At 51.3% G+C, this 20,903-nt stretch overlaps 1 protein-coding gene and 1 long non-coding RNA gene across 2 annotated transcripts in view; one reads left to right on the plus strand and one right to left on the minus strand.

Annotated features, from left to right (window-relative positions):
• WDR1 (WD repeat domain 1) overlaps positions 1 to 6,191 on the minus strand; it is a 43,953-nt gene extending 37,762 nt beyond the window's left edge. Inside the window, exons 1-2 of the mRNA XM_078003163.1 lie at positions 5,970 to 6,191; positions 5,427 to 5,548 (exon numbers count right to left, since the gene is read on the minus strand). Coding sequence (XP_077859289.1) covers positions 5,427 to 5,548; positions 5,970 to 5,985 — 138 coding nt within the window. The 5' untranslated portion in view covers positions 5,986 to 6,191. The remainder of the gene's footprint in view (positions 1 to 5,426; positions 5,549 to 5,969) is intronic.
• Positions 6,192 to 6,325: 134 nt separating this feature from the next.
• The window catches only part of LOC144341123 (uncharacterized), a 272,284-nt gene continuing 257,706 nt past the window's right edge, over positions 6,326 to 20,903 (plus strand). Inside the window, exon 1 of the long non-coding RNA XR_013417768.1 lies at positions 6,326 to 6,426. This is a non-coding gene — a long non-coding RNA (uncharacterized LOC144341123). The remainder of the gene's footprint in view (positions 6,427 to 20,903) is intronic.

Raw genomic sequence — 20,903 nt, forward strand, 5'->3', positions numbered from 1 at the left:
GCTGGCTCCTTCCTCACACTCCCAGAGCACCCAGGGCATTGTTCTTTTGAAGCACTTAACCTGGCGCCTTCGAAGGTTCTTTACCAGAGTTTTCAAACTTGGTACCACTGGCATTTGGGGATGGACAGTTATTTGCGGAAGGATGGCCATGTACCTTGGAGAATGTCTGGCCACATCCCTGACGTCAGATACCAATGGCACAAAAATGTCTACAAACATTGCCAGATATCCCTCAGGGGAATGAGGTGGGGGAAAACCGCCCCTCCCTGAAAATCACTGATTTTAATCCTGGTGCTCTGTGGCTTAGGGTAAGGATTGCCAAGACAAGGGCTTAGTAAATATGTGCGGGAAACATGTGAGCCAGAGATGGCTGCACCACCGCGCTGACGCCTTCTTCATCTTTGAGCAGCTTCCTAATTGGCCTCAGATCTTAAGATACAGAACTTCTCCTTACGGTAGGCTTGATCCGATGACTTGTCTGTGAGACGTCTGAATGGCTCCAGTGGCCTTCAGAGCAGGGCTGGGCTATGGTAGGGCTGCGTGAGCCACCTGCCACCACGGCACACCAGGACCTCCCAGCCTGGGTCCTGTCCACTCCCCTCACGCTCAGTGCCACAGTCACAGCCCACAAGCACCGGGCCCTTCGGGCCTCCCGGATGTGGTCCCAGGCGCAGGAGCCCAGTGTTCTGACTGGCATCTGCAGCCACTCAGATTCTGCTGAGATGAAGGCTCCCCCACTGCCCTCTGCTTCCCCGGCCATCAGGTGGTCAGACTGAAGGCCTAGAGGTTCCTGGCTCTGCACCTGGCAGGCGCTGCTGCCAGCTTGTTTGCGCCCAGGTGATAATCCAACGCACCACTTCCTTCTGCCACCTAGAGTTTATTTCACTCCCACCCAGGACAGTGAGCTCCATGCGGGTAGGGCCTCCATTCTGCACCCCCACAGGCCAATGGCCATCTGGATACACGCAGGGACTCAGCAGGCGTGCAATTCCAGAGAAGCAGCTAGGTCAGTCCTCAAGCTATCTGTTGTGCTGCCATTACCCCCAATCTGCAGGAAACACAGGGGCGTCCTCTGCATGTGAATGGCGGCAGATCGCACCAAGGGAAACCAAGAGTGAGCCCAGTACCCCCCCACCACTTGGCCTGCCCCCTGTTCAAGGAGAAAAGTCCACTGACACTGCACCTGGGTTCCCAGCAGTGTTAAATTGCTACAAACCTTGCACTCCCGGAAACTCAATTTTATAAACATCACTTTTCCAAATGTGTATTTTAGTTCTGGTATCTAGGAACTGGATACTTTAAAAAGCAGGCCCCAAACTTGCCTGCATAGCAAATCTGCTGGCTGGCTGGCACAACACAAGAAAGGCTCTGTTGTGAGGCAAAAGCTGGTTTTTTGTTTGTTTTTTTCTTTCTAAACAGGGACTACTGGCACTACTGGCATTTTAGGCTGGGTAATTCTTTAGTGTAGGATGGTCCTGTGCCTTGTTTAGAATCACCAACAGGTTCGTTCACAGCCACTAGCGGTGACCCTTTCCAGTCTTTGCACAGAGGTCATAAGAGGCAGGGGTGATGCAGGTAGGTTAAGGAAACTTACAAGGAACCACCCCAGACCGAGGAGGTACCAGCACCTGAAGGAAGCCTTCCTTAGACCCCCGAAGCACAGACTACCCATCCCTTCTCCGTGGGGTACTACCGTCCCTCAAACACCGCGTACACATGGTTCACTGGAATCCCCTTCTCAGAGCTCTCTCCTTCTGGAATATTACTTTCTAGATGGCCATTGTAGTCTTTTCACTCTACAAAGAAGAGTTGCCTCTCCAGGTGAGGCAATGGCACGTGTTGAAAGAAATAGACAAGAAACACCCTTTTTCTACAAGTTTAAGAAGTGCCATTATGCTGGGTTCACAACACAGCTTTTAAGTTAACAAATGACAGAGGGGGCTCCAAGTGCAAAGTTGGCAAGGGTGCTTGCCTCTTAGGTTTGAAAGGCAGATCCCACAAAATTTAGGTCTGGCAATCTACACTGAGCTGAGCTTTCCTTATTCTCTCGCAGTAACATTTGAGTGGCTGCCTATTATCTTCACGACACAGCCCGGTTTTCCAGGCTTTTTAATCAATGAGTAACTCATTGAGCACCTACTGTGTGCCAGACACTCTTTTAGGCGAGGACATGGCAGTGACTGAAACAGGGGAAAGCTCTGCTCGCCTGGAGCTGCCGCCGTTAGCGGGACAGGCAAATACCTATGCACTTGTAAGGAGCAGTAGCCTGCTGCTTGTTAGCTTGCTTCCTACTTATTGTCAGCAACGAGAGAGAAGGCCGAGAAGGGAAAATTCTGTTCCGGGGATGCCCCTCTATTAAGGTGATGACATCTAAGTAGAAACCAAGGGAAAAGGCCCAGTGTGGTGGCTCGCACCTATACCCCAGTACTTTCGGAGGCCAAGGTGGGCGAGCGGATCCCTTGAGGTTGGGAGTTCAAGATCAGCCTGGCCAACACAGTGAAACCCCGTTACCTACTAAAAAATACAAAAATTAGCCGGGTGTATTGGCACGTACCTGTAGTCCCCCCTACTCGGGTGGCTGAGGCAGGAGATTCGCCTGAACCCGGCAGGTGGAGGTTGCAGTGAGCCAAGATCACACCACTGCATTCCAGCCTGGGTGACGGAGTGAGCCTCCACCTCCAATTAAAAAATACAAAGAAACCAAAGAGAAGACAAGGAGCACACCTCGCAGCTATCTGAAAGAATGTCCAGGCAAAGGCAATAACCAGCAGGTCCCAAGACAGATGTGTGGCATGCTCCAGAAGCAGCAAGGAGGCAAGAATGCTGGAGCCCAGGCCTTGGTAAGGACTCTGGCTTTCACCGAGGTGGGACGCCACTAGAGGCCTGTCTTGTGTTTCAGCCACTCCAGCAGCAGTGTTGTAAACAGACCCCAGAGCAGTAAGGGTCAAAGCAGGGAAGCCTGTTTGGTTTTGAGGAGTTTGTGGGGGCAATAATTCAGGTGGGGGAAGACAGCTTAGTTGGGGATGGAGGCAGAGGAAGTATGGGGAATCTGTTAGATTCTGAAGACATTTGAATGTGGAGTCAGAAGGATTTGTTAAAATTAAATGTGGCACAGAAGCGAAGCAGCGAGTGAAAAAGGAGTCCGAGGTCTGGGACCTGAACAGCTGGAGGAATGGTGTTCCCTTTTACAGGAAGAGCACATGAGAAACCCCAATTTGGCTTGGGGTATGTATGTTGAGTCTGAGATGTCAATGAGACATCTGTTACATCTTCCATGATCTGGTCCTAATCTCCATTTCTTCCCTCTTTCCTCCCTAAGCCTGCATTCCAACCAGACCATCTTTCTTCCTGAATGGTCATGCCAATTCATGTCACTTTTTTTTCCAAGAGTACTTTGCCCTACAAAAAAAAAAATCTTACCCACCTTTGAGTACCCAGTCTACCCATCCAACTAACAAGAGCCTCAGTGCCTGATCTACATCCAGCCCAGGGAGGACTATATTAGTAGCATCTCGTGCTGACCTGGCATCGCAAAAACTTAAAAATAGATGAGAAGGGAAAGAGGGTAACCCTTGAGGAGAAAATGGCAAACCATGGGGAAGAAATAAGAATACAGATCTCAGAAACAGGCAGAATGGGTTTCACAAGCCGGGAAATGCTTTCTGCAAAAGGGTGCCTGTCCCTGTACGACCTCTCCATTAGAAGCAGCTCCAGTTACCGGCCTGCCTCACCTTGCTAAGTCTGACTCCTCTTTAGAGGAACAGGCCCATGTGGAGTGGAAAGAGATGCTGCAGTTTAAGAAGCCACCATAGGGCCAGATGCACAGCAGGTACTTTATGTGAGGCCCCTCCCTGGAAGTGAAAGTGGACTGCAATGACAGGGAAGGCCTGGCTAGGGGCAAGACCAAATATCCCACTGCTCTGTATCTGAGGATGTGTTAGTGGATTTTAATTGCCAAACTACTGAATATCTCTTTAGGGGTGTCTCAATTTTTATTTTCTCAAAAACTTCGGGACCTGACTTTGGAGACTTCCAGACATTACCATTAGATCCCTGGTGACGTTTCTCCGGTTCTAAGCAAGGCCGTTTCGGCCTTCTAGGAATCTGACTAGCAAGTTGTTAGCACCTTCAAAGCACACTCACACCCACCCACCCCCTCATCTGAGGTGCCCAGCAATCCTGGGCAGGTAGAGCTCTGTCTTCCAGCAGAGGAACAGCAGTGGCTTAAGGAGACGGATGGGGGGAGTGCCAGCAGCTCTTCAGACCAAGAGGCTTATCCTTTCACAGCAAAGGAAACTGAGGCCCAAAGACCCCTTCCTTCCCTCAGTCAGTTGCTGGCCTCCTGGAGGACAAGTGTGTCTGACCAACAGTCCCAACCTACCAAGGGAAATCAGGCTGACTTTAAGTTGACAACCCTTGTATGCCTATGGCCTATAGAATCAATCAATTCATACACCTTTGTGCCAGCCGCTCCACTAAGCACAGCACGGGAGAAATCACCCAATGGCCGGGTGGGCACCTCCAACTCCCTCCTACAATTCCATCACTCAGGCTGAGGAAGGGAGAAGCAAAATTTAAGTGTGTAATCCAGGAAGGGACGGAGGCTGACAGACTGGGTCACCCCAACAATTACAGAGGGATAACATGAACTTGCAAGGATTTCCCAAGGAGCTGGCTCTAGAAGCCTTTTCAGCCTGGGTACTGGAGGCCTGCAGAGCATGATTCATGGGAACACACCACTTCCTGTTTGCTTTAGGGCTTAGATCCATGGTGGCAGATCAGGCTGGCCCAGAGACGTGGGTGTTTGTCCGGGCTCTGCCACACTGGAAGACCAGGGTATTAACAGAGTTAGCTGAGTGCCATCCAGCAAGGGCTCAACGTGCACCAGGCACCGCTGGGCTTGAGGGACGCCATCAGCTCATTCATTCCATCCGCCCAGCCAGCAAGGGAAGTGGAAGTGGTCATCATCTCATCATGTTTTACAGATGAGGAAACTTGGGCTCAGAGAGGCCCAAATCGCCAATCTTCTCAAGGTCATGCAGCGGCCGACTGGGTCAGTCTGATCTCTCAAATCCGGAGCCCTTGCTTTTAAGGAACGAACTAATCTAATCTCCCATCCACGTAGTAACCAGGCCTGACCCCGCTTAGCTTCCGAGATCAGAGGCGATCCGGCGCTTTCAGGGTGCTATGACCATATACAGAAACAAACTAAGCTTCAGTTTCCTCATCAAGAAAGAGGAGAAAGGGACCTGGGTGAATCTGAAGCCGGCTTCCGGGGCTCCTAGGTGTGGCTACCGATAGAGGGGGCGTGGCGCCTTCACCCTCCCCGGCCAATGGGCAGGAGGTGAGGGGTGAAGGGGAAGGTGAATTCCCCCATCCCAAGGTGGCTCCGGAGCAGAACCGCGCCCGGGGGAGGGGGTACTCACGTCGATGTTCCTTAGGATGACGCACTTTCCATTGGTGTACAGAAAATTGTTGCCCTTAGGGTCGCCGCCGATGATCTTGGAGACGCCCCTCTCCACCTGGGGGAGGCTGGCGAACACCTTCTCTGTAGAGACACAAATGCGGCGGGGCACGTCAGAGCAGGGCGGGGACGGCGGGGACAGAAGGGAGAAGAAGGGGACCCGGACCGGTCTCAGCCGGTCACCTGTTGACTGCGCCGGGAGGGCGGCCTCCACTTTCCACGAGCTCCGGGGACCGCACGACTTCCTGGTCCGCGCCCAGGGCCAGGCCCTTCGGGAGCAGCGGGGCTCCTTCGGCTCGGCCCACGGCGCCAACTTGGGGGCGCCCCCCCTTCGGCGGGGGTCCCGCCCCGCACCCCAGACAGCGGCTCCGCCACGCCTCCGGCCGGCGCCCGCACCCCTCCCCCGCGCCGAGAACCCCCCTCTCCACAGCACCGCGCCGAGGGCTCTGGGGCCGGGGCCGGGGCAGCACCCGGCCGCTCGGGGGCCCCGCGCCGCGGCACTTACTGATCTCGTACGGCATCCTCGCCCACTTGTTACCGCGCCGCGCTCGCCGAGAGCCTCCGGGGCCGGCCCGCGCTGCGAATTACACCTCGCCGAGGCCGAGCCCGGGGACTGGAGCCGGAAGGCGGCACCGGGCGTGCCGGGCGTGCAGGGGGCGGTCCGAAGCCGGGGCTCCGAGGCCAGCTCGCGCCTGCCCTGCGCGCTGCCGCTGCGGACGCCCCGAACCCGGAAGCGCGGCCCCGCGCGCGGCTCGCCCCCAGCTTTGACCATATATAGTCAAGCACTCAGCTCGGCGGCTGCATTGCCGGCGAGCCTGCGCGGATCTGGCGCTCCCCTCCCCCCCGGCCCCGCCCCCGCCCCGCCTGCCCCGCCCCGGAAGTGACGTACAACACGCCCGCGGACCCTTGAAAAGGCGGCGCAGGCGGCCGGCAGCGTCAGAACGCTCTCGGGGATGGGGAGAGTACGTGTTAAGCTGCTTGGGGTATGCGGGAGAGGCTGGGTTGCAGGAAACTTCTTTGCGGAGTCTTATAGACGCTGAAAGCACGGGTGGGCTTCGGTGGGGTCCTGGAAAACCTTTTCCGTACCTGTGACTGCTTGGCGGGTGCTCCCCGGGCTCTCCTGACTGGCTCCGGGCGTTCACGAGCCGCCAGCCCTCCTACTGCTCGTGTTTTGTAAGCAGGAGAGGGATGCTTTTTTTTTTTTTTTTTTTTTTCTTAAAAGCACGGTTGAGTGCCCTTCCTTGAAGAAGTTGTTGGCAACAAGAACGTAGGGGTTGCTCTTTGTTAGGCCTGAACTCGTGCTGTTTCTCTCTAAAAGTTAAACTTTTAAAAGCCAAAGGCGTTGGGGAGGAGGCGGGGAAGCTGCCACTTTTAAGGAAGTTAAGGGTTATTTCCTAAGAAAGCAAAACAATAAGCCCCACTTGTAAAATCGGGGTAGTGGCTCAGTTGCTGGGGGAGAGCAGAGGCTGTGAAGCGTCCAAGCTTCAAGTCTCACTTTTCAGTAGGGTGGGTATAAGTTTTCCGTCGGGGCTGTGGGGGCTAGGAGGGTTGTAAAAGCAGGAGAAAGCAAAGCACTTTGGGGGTAGCTAAATGTTGCGAAACCCACGCTGTGCGGTTCCTGCTTTCCTCTACTCTGGAAGGTATGTTCTGCTTAGGGTTGTATCCAGGTCTGTTGCGACCTACTTCTGTAGAATATTTCTTGTGGCTTATCTGGGTTAGTGGTCATGTTGCCTGTCTCCTCGTCTCACACCCGTTCTCCAGGTAGCCGAGTGATCCTTTCAAAGTAGAAAAATCTTCCTCAGCTTGTCTGTAGGGGCTCCAAGTTTCGTGAAGTAGAAGTTAGTCTTGATAAACGGCCCATTAGGCTCTGGGTGATAGTCTCCGGGTCACTTAAGAGTCCCTACTCCCCCTGCCCCCCAATCTGTATCTTTGCCTTGGATACTGGCCTCGGAGGCTGTTTTCCTGAAACTATCTTCCCGGAGATCTACTTGGGTGACTATGTACTTCGAGAGTATTGCTTAAATGTCACTCGATAAGTGTCACCTGGCTTATTCTAAATCGCAGCTTCAATCCTTTGCAAACACTGCTGCTCCTTCCCCGTTCCTGTTACTGATTGTCTCAATAACTGACACCTGGGAGATGCTCCAAGAGATGACCCTACTCCCCACCCACAACCGTTAATCAGGAAGTAAATCAGGAAGTAGCGGATATGAAGGTAGCTTTGCGAACTTGAGGGGCCGTGGAGAATGTTGTCTTTGTACAAAAGATTCCTAGAGCAAGACGTAGCGGCCTACAAGCCGGGACTGTATCTGCTCCGATAACTTAGAACTTACCAAACCACCTTAATGAGACTCTTAGAACAAGTGATACAACTGCAGTCACCGCTAGTGCATTCTTGTAACAAGGCTGTTAGGAACACTGAGGACCAATTTCAAGCTCTTGCAAGCTGGTAACCTTCACACCTGTGCATAAAGCCTTGCCGGCGTTCACGCTGAAAATGAGTCGAACTTGAGTAAAACATTCCCAAGCCACCAGCTGCTGGGCTCTACAGCTTATTTTTTAGCTTGAAAGGAAGTTAGGTGTTGGAGCTGTAGAGGTTTGAGTGGGGGGTGGGGGAGCTGTTTGCTCTTCGTCATTGGAGTCTATGAACGTGGCAAGAAATCTGAAGAGTTTGAAAGGAAATGGGGAACACGGGGGGGGTATGTTCCAGGCTTTTCCTTGTGGGACGAGTTCAGTTTGGTCAGCTGTGTAGGAGCTCTAACACTTGAACCATGTTTCCTGTGGGTCTAGCCATATTCCTTGGGCTCCCCTAGTCCCCACTTACGCTTTTGTTTAGTGTTCCCTGTTGTGCTGTACCCCAACTGAATTCAATAGGGATGGCACCATGTTCCAGAGGCTGAAGAGACCCAGAGCCAACAAACACATACGGTGTATGGAGGGGACTTCCATACAGGGTGGTCCAGAGCAGTCGGCTGGACAGAAGTGCTCTTCATAAAGCAGTTGATCTAGATCAGGTGTGCCTGCATTCCCAGGGTGTGGGCTAAGCTGCTGTCAGGTGTCTAGCGTAAGGGTTACTGCCAGGATATGCTTGAGTTGCTCTCGGATATCTGACATTAATCCCCTAATAGGATGGGGGATCCTGAGAGGTCTGCATACGCCAGTGGTTCACATTTCTGGAGACCCAGCTACTTCTGTGGGACTAGCTGTCTCCTGGGAAGCTCCATAGGAAGGTCTGAAAGGCACCTACTCACACCACACCACAGCCAGAATAAGACCTCTTTGCCTTCCTCTCCTCTGCTGACTTAGGTGCACCTTCTGACAGTGACCAGTGTCCTTGGATCTCCAGGTGCCCTGACCAAAAATCTCACCCACCCCCCGACTTATGTTAAAGCCTTCACCAAATCTAGTTGCTTTAGAAACCTCTGCATCTATGGAATCTTTCTCTAGTATAGCGCTGCTCAGTGCTCTCCTTCACCTGGGTTATCCTAACCACTTCCTGACCAGTTTATCGGCATCTGCTTGGAGCCCCTCACTGCAGCTAGGGTAACCTTAAAAGCCTGCTGAGCCTTGGTAGCCTGGATCTCAAGATAGAGACTGAACAATCCCCCCTGGGCTTCTGAGACTGGTGTGCCGAGGCCCTGCCTGGCTCAAGGAGCCAGTCTCCCTGGGTCATTCTGGTACCTGTCTCTGGGTCTTCACTGATCCTTCAGTTTAAGGCCAGTCCACCCTCAAGCTTATACTTGGTTTGTTACTGGTTTATTTGACTACAGGGTTCATCAGTGTCTCGACTCTCCCCTTTCTGCCAAGATGACAGCAGGGACCCTGTTTCTCAAGCACTTGGTGCAGGGCCCACCCAGACAATTTGAAACAACGCAGGTGTGCCTGATCTATGAACGGCGTGCTTTTTAGACAGTGGCAATTCTTTCTCCCTTTCGTTGAGTGAGCAACATAAGCATCACCTGAAATTGTACTTAATTCTAAAGTGGCAACAATATGCTCTTGAAACTTAGAGCAGCAGCTACGATACTTGAACTTTTCGACTACCTTTGGGGTAAACTAGCTCCAACTGAATTGGGTAATTCAGGCAAACCACTAATTGGTCTCAGGTGCTAAGGAGCTGTTTGACAGCTTCCCCTCGGAGGGAAAACAAGTTTCGAGTTGGTTCCTGAAGGCTTTTATGTAAGACAAACACTGGGGGCATGTGGCTTCCTGGAATGCACCTTGTTCTGAGCATGCTCTACCTGAGTCCTGGCTTCTAGAGCAGTAAACTGCAAATACATTAGAGATGTGTGAGGCTCTTGGAAGCTTCAGGGAGGAACAAAGCCACAGGACAGCTCTGAACTTTCCTACAAAGCCTGTCAGGCTACTTCCTCACTTTCAATCCTCATGTTTTGTCCAGGCTCGGAGGAAAAGGGGGTTTTCTCTTTCCTGTTTCTTCAACTGTATCAACCCCCTAGGAAGGGCCCTGTGCAAGGGTAGTGCTGCTTCTCTAGCTCACCCTGTGGACTGAACTCCCACCCTACTAAGGACTGTTGGGTATGGGGGCAGGGGGAGCCTGTCTCTGACCCTGCCTTCTTGCAGCCTGCCCCTCTAGGAATTTCAGTCCCTTTCCTAGGCCTGTCCCTCCTTCTTTATAAGTAAGCTCAAGTCATACTCAAAGCTTCATCTCCAGAGTGTCCCTGGAGTAAATCACCCTTCTCTACCACCTTAAGCCAGTCTTGCCGCCTCCACCTCCCATCTGCACAGGGAGTGGAATGGTTGCCAGTGAGGCCTCTAGAGGGTCTGAAACATGGTGGGAAGTGGCTGCCCACTGCCTGAGTTAATGTTGTAACGCTTTTGGCTACGCAGTCAGGCTTTCAGATCTTAATTCTCAAATCACTGCTTGGATCAAGAGTCCATAGTCTGTTACTAGCTGAGACTAGGGAGGTTGGTGAAATGCAGGGCGAAAGAAGCTACTGGTGTACCCACCTTTGACCTGGAAATCTGGGGTTGGGGCCTGGGCTGTCCCTCCAGAGTTGAACTGGAAATTGGGCTACCTTGCCAGAAGTGCTAGATCTTTGTCAGAGGACTGATAACAAAGCCCTTAACCTGCCGGCATAAACCTTATGCAAAAGTGTTAACCTGTTAACTCATTTCGTGCCTTGACAGAATTATCTCCAACCCTGAGTGAATTCGTTACTTGGATCCCTTCTTGGGGCCTATCTGTAAATACCTTTGTTTCCAGTTGAGCAGCCCATTGGAAAGCGGGTTTTGCAAATAAGCCAAATACCTAACAGCTGTAAGCTGCGGCAGCAGCTTTAAATCCCTGCAAGTCGTGGAAGCCTTGGCCATAACTTGTTTGAGGTTACTGAAGATGTACTTCTAAACACCTAATAAGCAGCATAACTTGAGTAACATAGTACAGGGAATATATATCCTAGTTGAGTCACCCTCATTTCTTTAACCATACCTTCAGGCAGTGAAACCTTGTGTGATCAAGATCCCGGTGAGGGGGTAACTGGCTGTGTGGGGTTCAGCCTTGAGACTTGGAGGCCTTAAGGCCATGTCCTGTACTACTTTGAAGCTCTTGTAGCTGCAAGGGACTCTGGGCCAGTTACACAATTCCTCTGTCCCATTCTTTCCTCTTGAACTCCCGTGAGTGATAGAACACAGTCGCTTCTGTCTCCCTGCTGCTTGAGACTTGGTGTGGTGCTGTTGAGGCCTGGTGTCGGGAGCTCCAGCCTGTCTTTTCCCGAGACCCTTCCTTGGAACAGTTTCCTTACCCTCATACTTGCGAGCACTTCCTGTGAGCCAGGCACTGGGTTTGTGGGCCCTTGGCCTTCATCTTACATCAGGGAAGGGAACTTGTGTTGGAACTTCGGTGAGTTGAAAAGCAAGTGATGCAACGAGGAGCTAAACGGATTAGGTTTTTTCAGAGTCTAAGCTGTCCCTCACATGCGAAAGGGCTGAAACGGGATATAGATCAGATATGTAAGTTTTAATTGTGCCCGTAAATAACCAACTTTTCCAGTGAAGGCAGTATCCAGTGGCATGCTCTCGGCCAAGTTCAAGGACAGCATCAGTTGCTCTCCAGTTGAAAGCTTTCTCTTTGGGGCAGCTACTTAGACTCCTAGTGTTTCTGCCTTTTCCCTATGACTCGGGCCACAGTGCCTGGGTCTTTGCTGGCCTCCAGTTGTGTGGTCAGAGCTATACGTGCTTGGCTGTTGAGCACTGGTGTCTGGCTTGGGTGTGCTCATGGTGCAGGGGCTTGGCTACGTGATCACGGGGCATCCTGTGGTGCCATGGGGGTCTGGACTGAGGGTTGTGCCAGTGCCTGTTGCTAACATGGAGCTTCTTGTCAATGAGGCTCTGCTTTCTGCAGTGAAGTCTCCTTGTGCAGAGCCCCTAGCGCTTGGGTCCTTCCTCCGCTCCGTGGGCAAAGAAACTCTAGATCTCCACACCGTGTTAGTGTTCAAGACTTACGCACAACTGGATCCCAGCCCTCTTTCCAGGGAGTGCTTGAGGGTCTTTGAGCCCTGACGCAGCCACAGAATCATCCCAGCTCCTGCCAGCACCTCCCAGTGCTGCCCCTGGTCCCTTGGCAGTGGTGGCCTCTGGCCGTTTCCAAACACTTTTCTATTAGCTGCCTTTATAATCTGCTTACCCCAACACGTGGACAAAGGGTCAACTCCTATGCAAAACACAGGGTGGGACATACATTGTTAGTGGAGAGGGCTCTTGCACTTGTTGCCATGGAGAGAGACTGACCCAGCTAGATGCCCTGCCTCTCCATTCTCGTGCCTCCCTGTAGGGAGGGGGGGATCCGACTACAGATGGGCTTAGGGAACTGGACATTCGTTGTTCAGCTCTTTCCTCCTTTGGACTCAGGCTCTGCCTGCCTGTGGCGAACAGGTGCTCTGATCTGCTTCCAAGTGGGTGGTGGTTCTGGGTAGACGTTGCCCATCCCAGCAGTGGGGATCTGTGTGGTCGTCCAGGTCTGCTTGTGGCTGGGAAGCTGTACTGCTCTGCTAGGGCTGGCATAACGAAAGTGCTATGAACTTGGTGGTTCAAACAAATTTTGTTCTAGAAGCCAGGAAATCCGAGATCGAGGTGGGTGGGGTTGGCTCCTTCCCAGGCTGTGAGGGAGAATGTTTCAGGCCCTCCAGCTTCTGGTACTCTGCTGGCATCTCTGCTCCTTGGCCTGTGGGACCACCATCCCATCCCTGCTTTCATCCTCACATGCCTTCTTCCTGTGTGCCTGTCTCCACTTTGCTGTTTATAAAGGACACTGGTCCTATCGGAGTAGGGGCGGCCCACTCTGTTCGAGTTTTACTTCATCTTAACTGATTGCATCAGCAGCCACCCTGTTCCTTAACAAGGTCACGCACTGAGAAAATAGAGGACTTCGAGATAATGAAACTCGGCCCCTACAGTGAAGGCAGGGACTTTGCCTCTCCATCCTCCCACTCCTAAAGCCCCAACAAGCAGCCTCAGTGCCTTAGGGAGAAGGTAGAGGCAGTCGTTGCGGTGACCCACCTTGACAGTGGCAGTGATGGTCACACTGTAAAGTGTTGCCACCCATTCTGGGGCACTAGCCCTTGGAAAAACTATGGACTAGGGCACAACCTGGATCAACAGGCCAGGTGCCTGCGCTACATCTGCCAGGCAAAGGAATCGCCAAGGAAGTGACTGGAAAAACTCTTCCCTGCCCCCGGTTCTGGCTTTCATCCTAAAATGCTCTAATGCAGCGGCCTTAAAACACATGGCTGCCTTAACCACTGGAGCATTTCAGGAGTTGCTCGACATCTTCCCCCGCCTTTGGGGACTCTGGGACCAGTTCCTTAGCTCAGCTGCTGTGGCCATAAAAGTACTTCTGCTTCTAGGCATGACGAGGGATGGCGGTAGCCACAAACCAATCAGGAGTGTGCTGTCTCAATGTCCCTGGCTTGGGCCTAGGGTCTAGACGAGGACCCGGGCCCCCTTTGTTCCTGTCTGGGTGGGCTCCAGTCATTCCCGATGGCATTGCTGGGATTGGATAGTAAAGGCCTCCCGTGCAAAGGCAACTCAGGCTCATGTGTAAAGTGAGGCTCCTCAAGAGGGGAAGACATCAAAGGGGGGGGAAGTTGGACGAGTGAGCTCAGACTCGGATGAAGCTGATAGACCAAGTAGCACATTCTGGAATATCTGGCAGCTGGCATGGACCCTGTGAAAGGATTTTAATCTGTGTTCACTTTTCGAGGTACATTTGGGCACAGCTGTTAAATTGGTAGTTGTCCTATTGGGAAAGATGCTGCAGTTGTGGCCACCATGGAGGCTTCTAGACACATGGGACAGGGAGGGTGGACCCTGAAAGACCTGGCCCTGCAGATGAGATGACCGAGGCAGTTATAGTGTTGGCAGGTCAGCCACATACCTAGTGCTTACCTGGCACACTGGATGTTACATAAACGATTCTCAATCCCATTTTAGGTGGTATAGGAAAGTGGTGTCATTGTTCCCTAAATTGTGTAGGAATGGTCTTCCAATGCTGAGCATAGTGAAATTAATGTTCAGTGTTCCTCATAACATCTGAAACTTGGAAACTGCAAGTGCTCGGTCATAGCTGATGCTGTCAGCCACTCTATTTTTGGTTCACAAAGCTTATTTCAGCCCTCCCAAATGTTCTCCCACTCCACATCACTACCCAGCATCGAAAGGAGGCCTCCAGGCAAATGGTCTGAGTATCACCCTTGACAATGGAGGAATTGTGAAGCCAACATAGCAGGACACATTGATCATGTTGGAGTATCACAACCTGTGGGATTGTGTGTGAACATCTGAAGTCATGTATAGACCTCACGTGTCTACCGAGCGTCTATCAAACCCCAAAGGGTCAGACATGAATGCAGTATTCTGGAGCTTGGTACTAGTAACCTATTCCCCTCTGTAAAATCGGTATGTTACAAGGAAAAGCACGGGCTGTTAAGGCTGGTTGTATTGGAAGTGCTCGAATGTCGTGTACATGCCAGGTGGCTGGAGGCACTGTGGAAACTGGGAACACGTTGACCCTCCTGTTTTGAGAAGACCAGGGAGACTCGTGTAGGAGTCTAAAGTTGATACGTGTAAAGGATATGAAGGAGTATAGAGTATGGGATGTGCTTGGCAAAGGAGTGCAAGCATGATGTGGATCAGATTGACTTGTTGGGGTCACTACTTTGACCTCACTGTGTGGAGGGTGGGGTTAAATGGAGCAGCTGGGACACTGGAGTTGGGCCAGTGTGAGTGGTGGCCTATGGAGGGTAGCAAGCCTGAGACGTGCAGGCAAGGGACACAGCACTGCCCTGGATGTCAGAGGAAAGGAGCCCAGGGATGAACCTATGGTTTGGACAGGAGTTTGGACAGGGTTGTGGTGGGTGATGCCAGTCACTTAATAAACGAAGCCACCAAAGTAGCAAGGGATCTGACTGCTTTGCATGTACCATGAGAATTGATCCTTCTGTATCAACAACCTCGTACTCCTGGAAACCCTATCCCACTGTGAAACATCTGGGTGTAGCTTCAGGTAGTACTTAAGTTGTAACTTTCCCAGACACTTTGCATGTTAAACAGTGATGCTCTCAACTTATGTGCAAATTGGCCCATTATTTGAGAAAGTTCTGCAGTCAAGGCTTTCCTAAACAGATCCATTGCATTTCAAGTTCCTCTGTAGTCTCACAAGTACTGAGGATGTATGGGTTCATGGTCATCTTGCTGTTAGCTGCAAGATATCAAGGTGATGGCACGATCCGGGTGTTACTACACTGGGATCTGTTATCCTAACGAGTCTCAGCAGCTAGACCACTTAAGTTGTCACAAGGTGGGCCCTGATTGTCTCCTTGGAACCATGTCCCGTGTCTCCTGCTTTTTACCTACTCAGCACAAACATCTGGATATAGGATGTACAACTTGCTATCTTTAATTCCACATGAATGAAAACTGAGGTCCTCAATTTAATGTTGAGGCATTAGTCCCAAAGTTAATTCCCATAGTGCTGTATCTGACTAGGTAGCAAACCAATTCCCTCTGGCTTGTTAAGGATGATAATGAGCTAAGTTATGCTTTGCGTTAAAGGGAATTGGCTGAACTAACAGGGCTAAGATAGTATATAAACTTCAGTGTTGGTAAATTAGGTCTAGGCTTAAGGGGGGGTATCTTGGCCTTGAAGATACACATTTCCATTCTAACAATCACTAACACGATCAAAACTGGTTTGACAGGATACCAGATAAAACACTTAAGGTAGCGACTCTTGGTAATGAGCTGCTACTTGAAGTCACTTCTGCACATAGTCTTTGAAATTTAAGTAGACTTGGCCTTGTCATTCTGTCCTTTTTGAGCTGATCTGGAACAAGCTTTTAATCTAGTCTTCCCGATGGGAAGCTCTTTACCCAGATGCACACAGGGTATAAATATGGGTAAGTCTTGCACCTATCAGTCTACCAAGACACCAAGGTATCGTATAGCTCTAGCTTTGCTCAACACCGGAGTCTACCTCACTTATAAAAACAATTGGCAGGACTGGCTTTTGAGACTTGGAAACAGATCAAGGTACTTTGCAAACAATGTTCTCCAGGTGTGGGACAAATCAACATGTGTCTATTAAATTCTTACTATGTTGTAGGTATTACAGTACACAACTACCCAAGATGTCTCAGCTGAAAGGCCAAGGTGGACTAGGACCCAGGAATACCAGGTGCCCGAGTCCGTGCTCACAACTATTCTGCTGTGTAGAGAATCATATGGCCTAGCATAAGACCTCAAATCGCTAAGTGAGGCCCTACTTGTAGGGAGATGAAAAGGTGGTAATCTTGAGCCAACTAGAGAATGTGGGTAAGCTCAGATGCAAGAGGGGCGCCTCCTTACTCCTTATGACCTGAAAGGACTTGGTAGAAGTGGCATTTTGGAGCTCCATCTTGTGTTGAAGGGATGCAAAAAAAAAAAAACCCATGGCAGTGGAAGTGTGCAGACCACAGGTGGAACAGACCACTGCTCTGCAGGTACAAGGTGTGTGCAAGGTCAGTTACTAGGGTCTTCTAGAGGGACAGAATATACAATAGTTATAGTACTAACTTTTACATGATCACAAGGTCCTACAATAGGCTGTTTGCAAGCTGAGGAGCCAAGGAGAGCCAAGTCCGATGGCTTTGAAATCTTGGCGGAAACTGAACTTAGAGTCCAATGTTTGAGGGCGGGAAGCATCTAACACAGTACAAAAATGTAGCTGGGGAGGCTAGGCCAGTCTCCTTTTCACGTTTTTCTGCCTCCTTTTTATATTAACTGGCAGCTGATTCGATTGTGCCCACCAGATGTGAAGGGTGGATCTTCTTCCCCAGCCCACTGACTCAAATGTTCTTTTGGCAACACCCTCAGACACACCCGGGATCAATACTTTGTATCCTTCAATCCAGTCAAGTTGACACTCGGGACCATCACACCCAGTGAACCACTCAGTGCCAGGGGCTATCAGGGGACTTACTGGAGAGGGCTGGCCGTCAAAGCATAGCCCACAGGGTTGCAGGGGGATGCAATTGGGGCCTTCAAGACTAGATGAGGCGTTACAGCTCCCTGACAGTGTCCTTTGGAAGCCTTTTGAGATGTCTTGGCAGGGATAGGTCACCAGAGACTTTGCTTAAAGGTTTGGCTCATGTGTCATCCAGTCCCACAGACTGGCAGAGCTTGGGGAATGCGTGTTCTCCCAGGACATCCAGCTGGCAGCTGTGTTAATGTGGGCTATGCGGATGGAGCAGCAGGGATCCAGGGGGTCACTGCTAGTGAATCTGCAGGAAAACTAGTCGGCCCAGAGTCCAAGAGGGATGACTTCTGTTCTGCCATGGTGACTGCCACACTCAAGTCGGCAGATCCAGGGACTTCTCCGGAGAACTGTGGGCATAATTTCTCATGCTTCTCAGGCTAATTGTAAGTACTTGGGTTGAATGAGTGACTGTGCTGGGCAGTTTGAATTTTATCTTCTTAACCACTGTGATTCTAGTGTAGAGATGAGGAAACCGGCCAGTGTGTGGCTAAGTGCTTCACTCCTGTAAAACCGTAGATCCTACATGGAAAAGATGACTGAATTGTTGCATTTAAAACCGCAAGTCAAGAGCATTTAAGAACTTGAACCCTTAACTTCAGGAAGTCTTCTTACTAGATTTTTCTCATAATTCTTTATTGAATCATAGCTCTCTAACTTCGTGTGAAGATCAAATCTCCGCCAAACTTGGTAATCACGGTTCATTTTTAGAAAGCCTAGCTGTTTCTGGCATTCTTTTAATGCTGACACTTCTCAGCACAACTGTGTGCTGGCTTTTGAGAATTGATTAAGCTTCTTCCTGATTGACCAATAGGACAAGCTGTTTCTGGATGTGTTTTGGAAATCTGGTGCCAGAGTCTGGGTGGTGTGTACTTGGCCCTAGGAAAAGCTGCTGTGTTTCTGTTAAGGGGAAATTACTCAGGGATGTTAGGGTGAAGGAATAAGTATACTCACCTCTTCCGCGGTGGGGGTGGACTGTCCACTCACCCTTCTGGCGGGGGAGCTGTGTTGACCTTACTTTGCCCTCTTAATCCTGTTCTCAGCAGGAAGTAAAAGCTAGCCTGGGTTACTAAAGGCAGTTCCTACCTGTCCTAGCTTCTGTCTTGGCGCTGGGTCTGCGTGGCTACCCTGAAACGTGCAGTGTACTTCCTCACGTGCACTCCCCTGAGCGGAACTTCCCTGCTTGTGTTGGAGGGCTGGTACCTCATCTCCCTCCCCTTGAGGTCTTGGTGGGGAGAACCCCGTTCCCAGCTGAAATTCCTAGCTGGCAGAGGCTTCCTACTTGGCCCCCACAGCATTGTTTTTATGATCTCACAGCAGGAGGCAAATGTTGGGAGAGGAAGCCTTCTGGGCTGGCTAGAGTAGTAGTGTCTGCTGATCTGTTCTGGGATGTGTGCTGCACAAACTCCTGGGGCTGAGTTGGCTGAAGGTGTCGCCTGTTACAGCCATGATGGAGTCTCCCCAACAGCTGGAGTACCAAACATTGCTCTGGCTGGAGGCCTCTCAGGTCCAAGGCTGCAGCTGGACTTAAAAAAGGGGTTCCTTAGATGTTAAAGCAGACTGGTCCAAACCCTGTCTCGGCAGACATCAGAATTTTCTGCTTTTCTGGGCTCGGGCTCTAAAGAGGCTTAATGGGAGGAGGCAGGGAAGCCAGGGCACACCCAGAGCTAGTGGTGCAGAGAGGAGCCACGCTGCCCTTAGGCAGGGGTTGTGCTTGGGAAGGGGCAGTTCAGACTTGATAAGAGGGCACGAGTGTAGGCACAGGAGCACAGCGTGGCTGCAGGGTGACCTCTTGGAGAGCACACAGATGGGTGCAGGAGTGAAGTGTGGCTGCAGGGTGACCTCCAGGAGCGTGCTCAGGAGGCTGATCCTAGTGACATGGACTCTGACCCGAGGATGGCATTTACCCAGAAAACCTGCTCCGACATAAGGCTGGCTAACTCTTCTGGATGCTGTGCTCTGAGCAGATTGAATCTGTAAACCTCATCCTTGAGCCTTGGCCTTGCTGGAGTCTGGGACTTCTGGGTGTTCTGTCCTGTCAAGCAGTGAGGGGGAGCTAACTTTTGGTTGTCTCAGGACCCTACTTGTCATTCTGAGCAGCCGCTATTTGATTCCCTTCTGTGTCTGGGTATACTTAGACCCTGCCTGTCACTAAGCCTCCATCACACAGGGATGCTGGGCTGCTGATCAGCTGGTTACAAGAATCAATAGCCTTTTGTGGGGCAGTGGCTGTGGAATTCAAAGAGCAGGGCTTTGCTGGGCCTTTCTCCATGTAATCCATACAGAGACATTTGAGCCTCGAGAATGGAGTTCTTGGTTGGGGGCTCAATGAGCCAGACCAAGTCTGACCCTCACCTCCCGTGCCGTGAGCCAGACCAAGTCTGACCCTCACCTCCCGTGCCGTGAGCCAGACCAGGAAAGACCCTTACAGTGCCTGAGACTCCAGTAGTTTCTTATCCCATAATTGGAGTTGCCGCTACTGAGAGAGATTCTTATGGGGCTGCCATGGGGGACAAACTCCAAAGGCTAGGACTGCAGGACCTGGAATGGTCCCATCCCTTCAGAGATGGCTATCCAGTATGAAGATCTTTATGGAAAAGCTGCCTGCTGCTGTTCTGAGGGAAAACCTGAGCTCCCACCCAGTAAACCCTCCCCCATGCAACACGTGGTAAACATGAGTGAGCTCTCACCAGAACCCTCACTAGAGGGCAACATGGAAGGCAAGCCACGTGAAATGCTCTCTACCTTTCAGTTTGGACTATGAGTAGATCCTGCTGGGGTTTAACATGTTCACCTCTTGTTTGCTGTGAGTTGGATCGGATTTAGTTCTTCCTGCATGATGGCAGTGTGAAGATCCAATTAGATCGATTGCCTCTGAAAGCTATGCCCCACTGGGATGAATCTTCATCCTTCACAGCCCCCTTAGATGGGCTAAGAATCCTCACATTCAGGGGCACTGCACTCGCTCTGCAGCAGGTTATACAGAAGATGGGAACACAGTTTGGGACCCTGTGTGGGGGATTTGGATGTGGGCAGCCTTGGGGACTTAGTGGTCAGGTCTGTGACTTAAGGGGAAAGTGGTTGTGCTGGTGAGACTGAGGCAGAGCTCTGTTGCTTTGGTTTAAGCTCCAATTCTTTGCCAGTCCTTTGCAAGACTATCTCGGGAATGTCGGTTAAAAAGGCTGTGCTGCAAGGAGATGGCCTGGGAGGGGTGTGAGGATGGACACAGGTTGCCTTGGAAGTGTAGGGACCTGCCCCAGCTTTCCTCCTTACTCAGGATACATGGTTTGCTCGTCTGCCAGTATCCTTGTTCCAAATGTGACCTGATGTTTGCAGGTCCAAAGAAGGGAAAGCAAGAGATCCAGAAACACAAGTCAACTGCAGGCATCTGGATCCTACCAGCTTTTGAAAGGCTTAGAGTGGAATGCTCAGCCTCAATGAGATGTAAAATGAATGTGTAGTTCGAGGTAAGTTCAAGAAAACCAGAAGGAATGCCTCCAAGAGGGGAAGGGTGCAGTCTTAGTCACATGGCCTGACCTCACGGAACCTCCCCTGCCCAGCTCTTCCAGTAAACACTTTAAGTAAACACTTTAAGGAAGGCTTTTAGCTGGGCTCATATTGCTCTCAAGTGTCATCTTCCTTGATGAAGACCTTGGTATGGAAGGGAGAGCCCCAGACAGGACTAGGGCAGCCCCGAGGACACAGCCAGTCAGAGCCAGTGGGGAGCAGTCAACTCAGCACAGGAGGGAGCAGGACCACCAAACATCTCTGACAAGGTGAGAATCCTGGACCGTGATGGGACGAGATCAACTGGAGTCCTGTCCTGGGAGAGCTGGGGCACCTGAGCAAGGTGGGCAGAGGGTTGAGCTGCTGCCTTCAGTATTTCACTTAAGGAATGCCTCCATCCACCCA

This window comes from Macaca mulatta, chromosome 5, assembly GCF_049350105.2.
Source record: "Macaca mulatta isolate MMU2019108-1 chromosome 5, T2T-MMU8v2.0, whole genome shotgun sequence".
In the NCBI taxonomy this organism is placed as follows: domain Eukaryota; kingdom Metazoa; phylum Chordata; class Mammalia; order Primates; family Cercopithecidae; genus Macaca; species Macaca mulatta.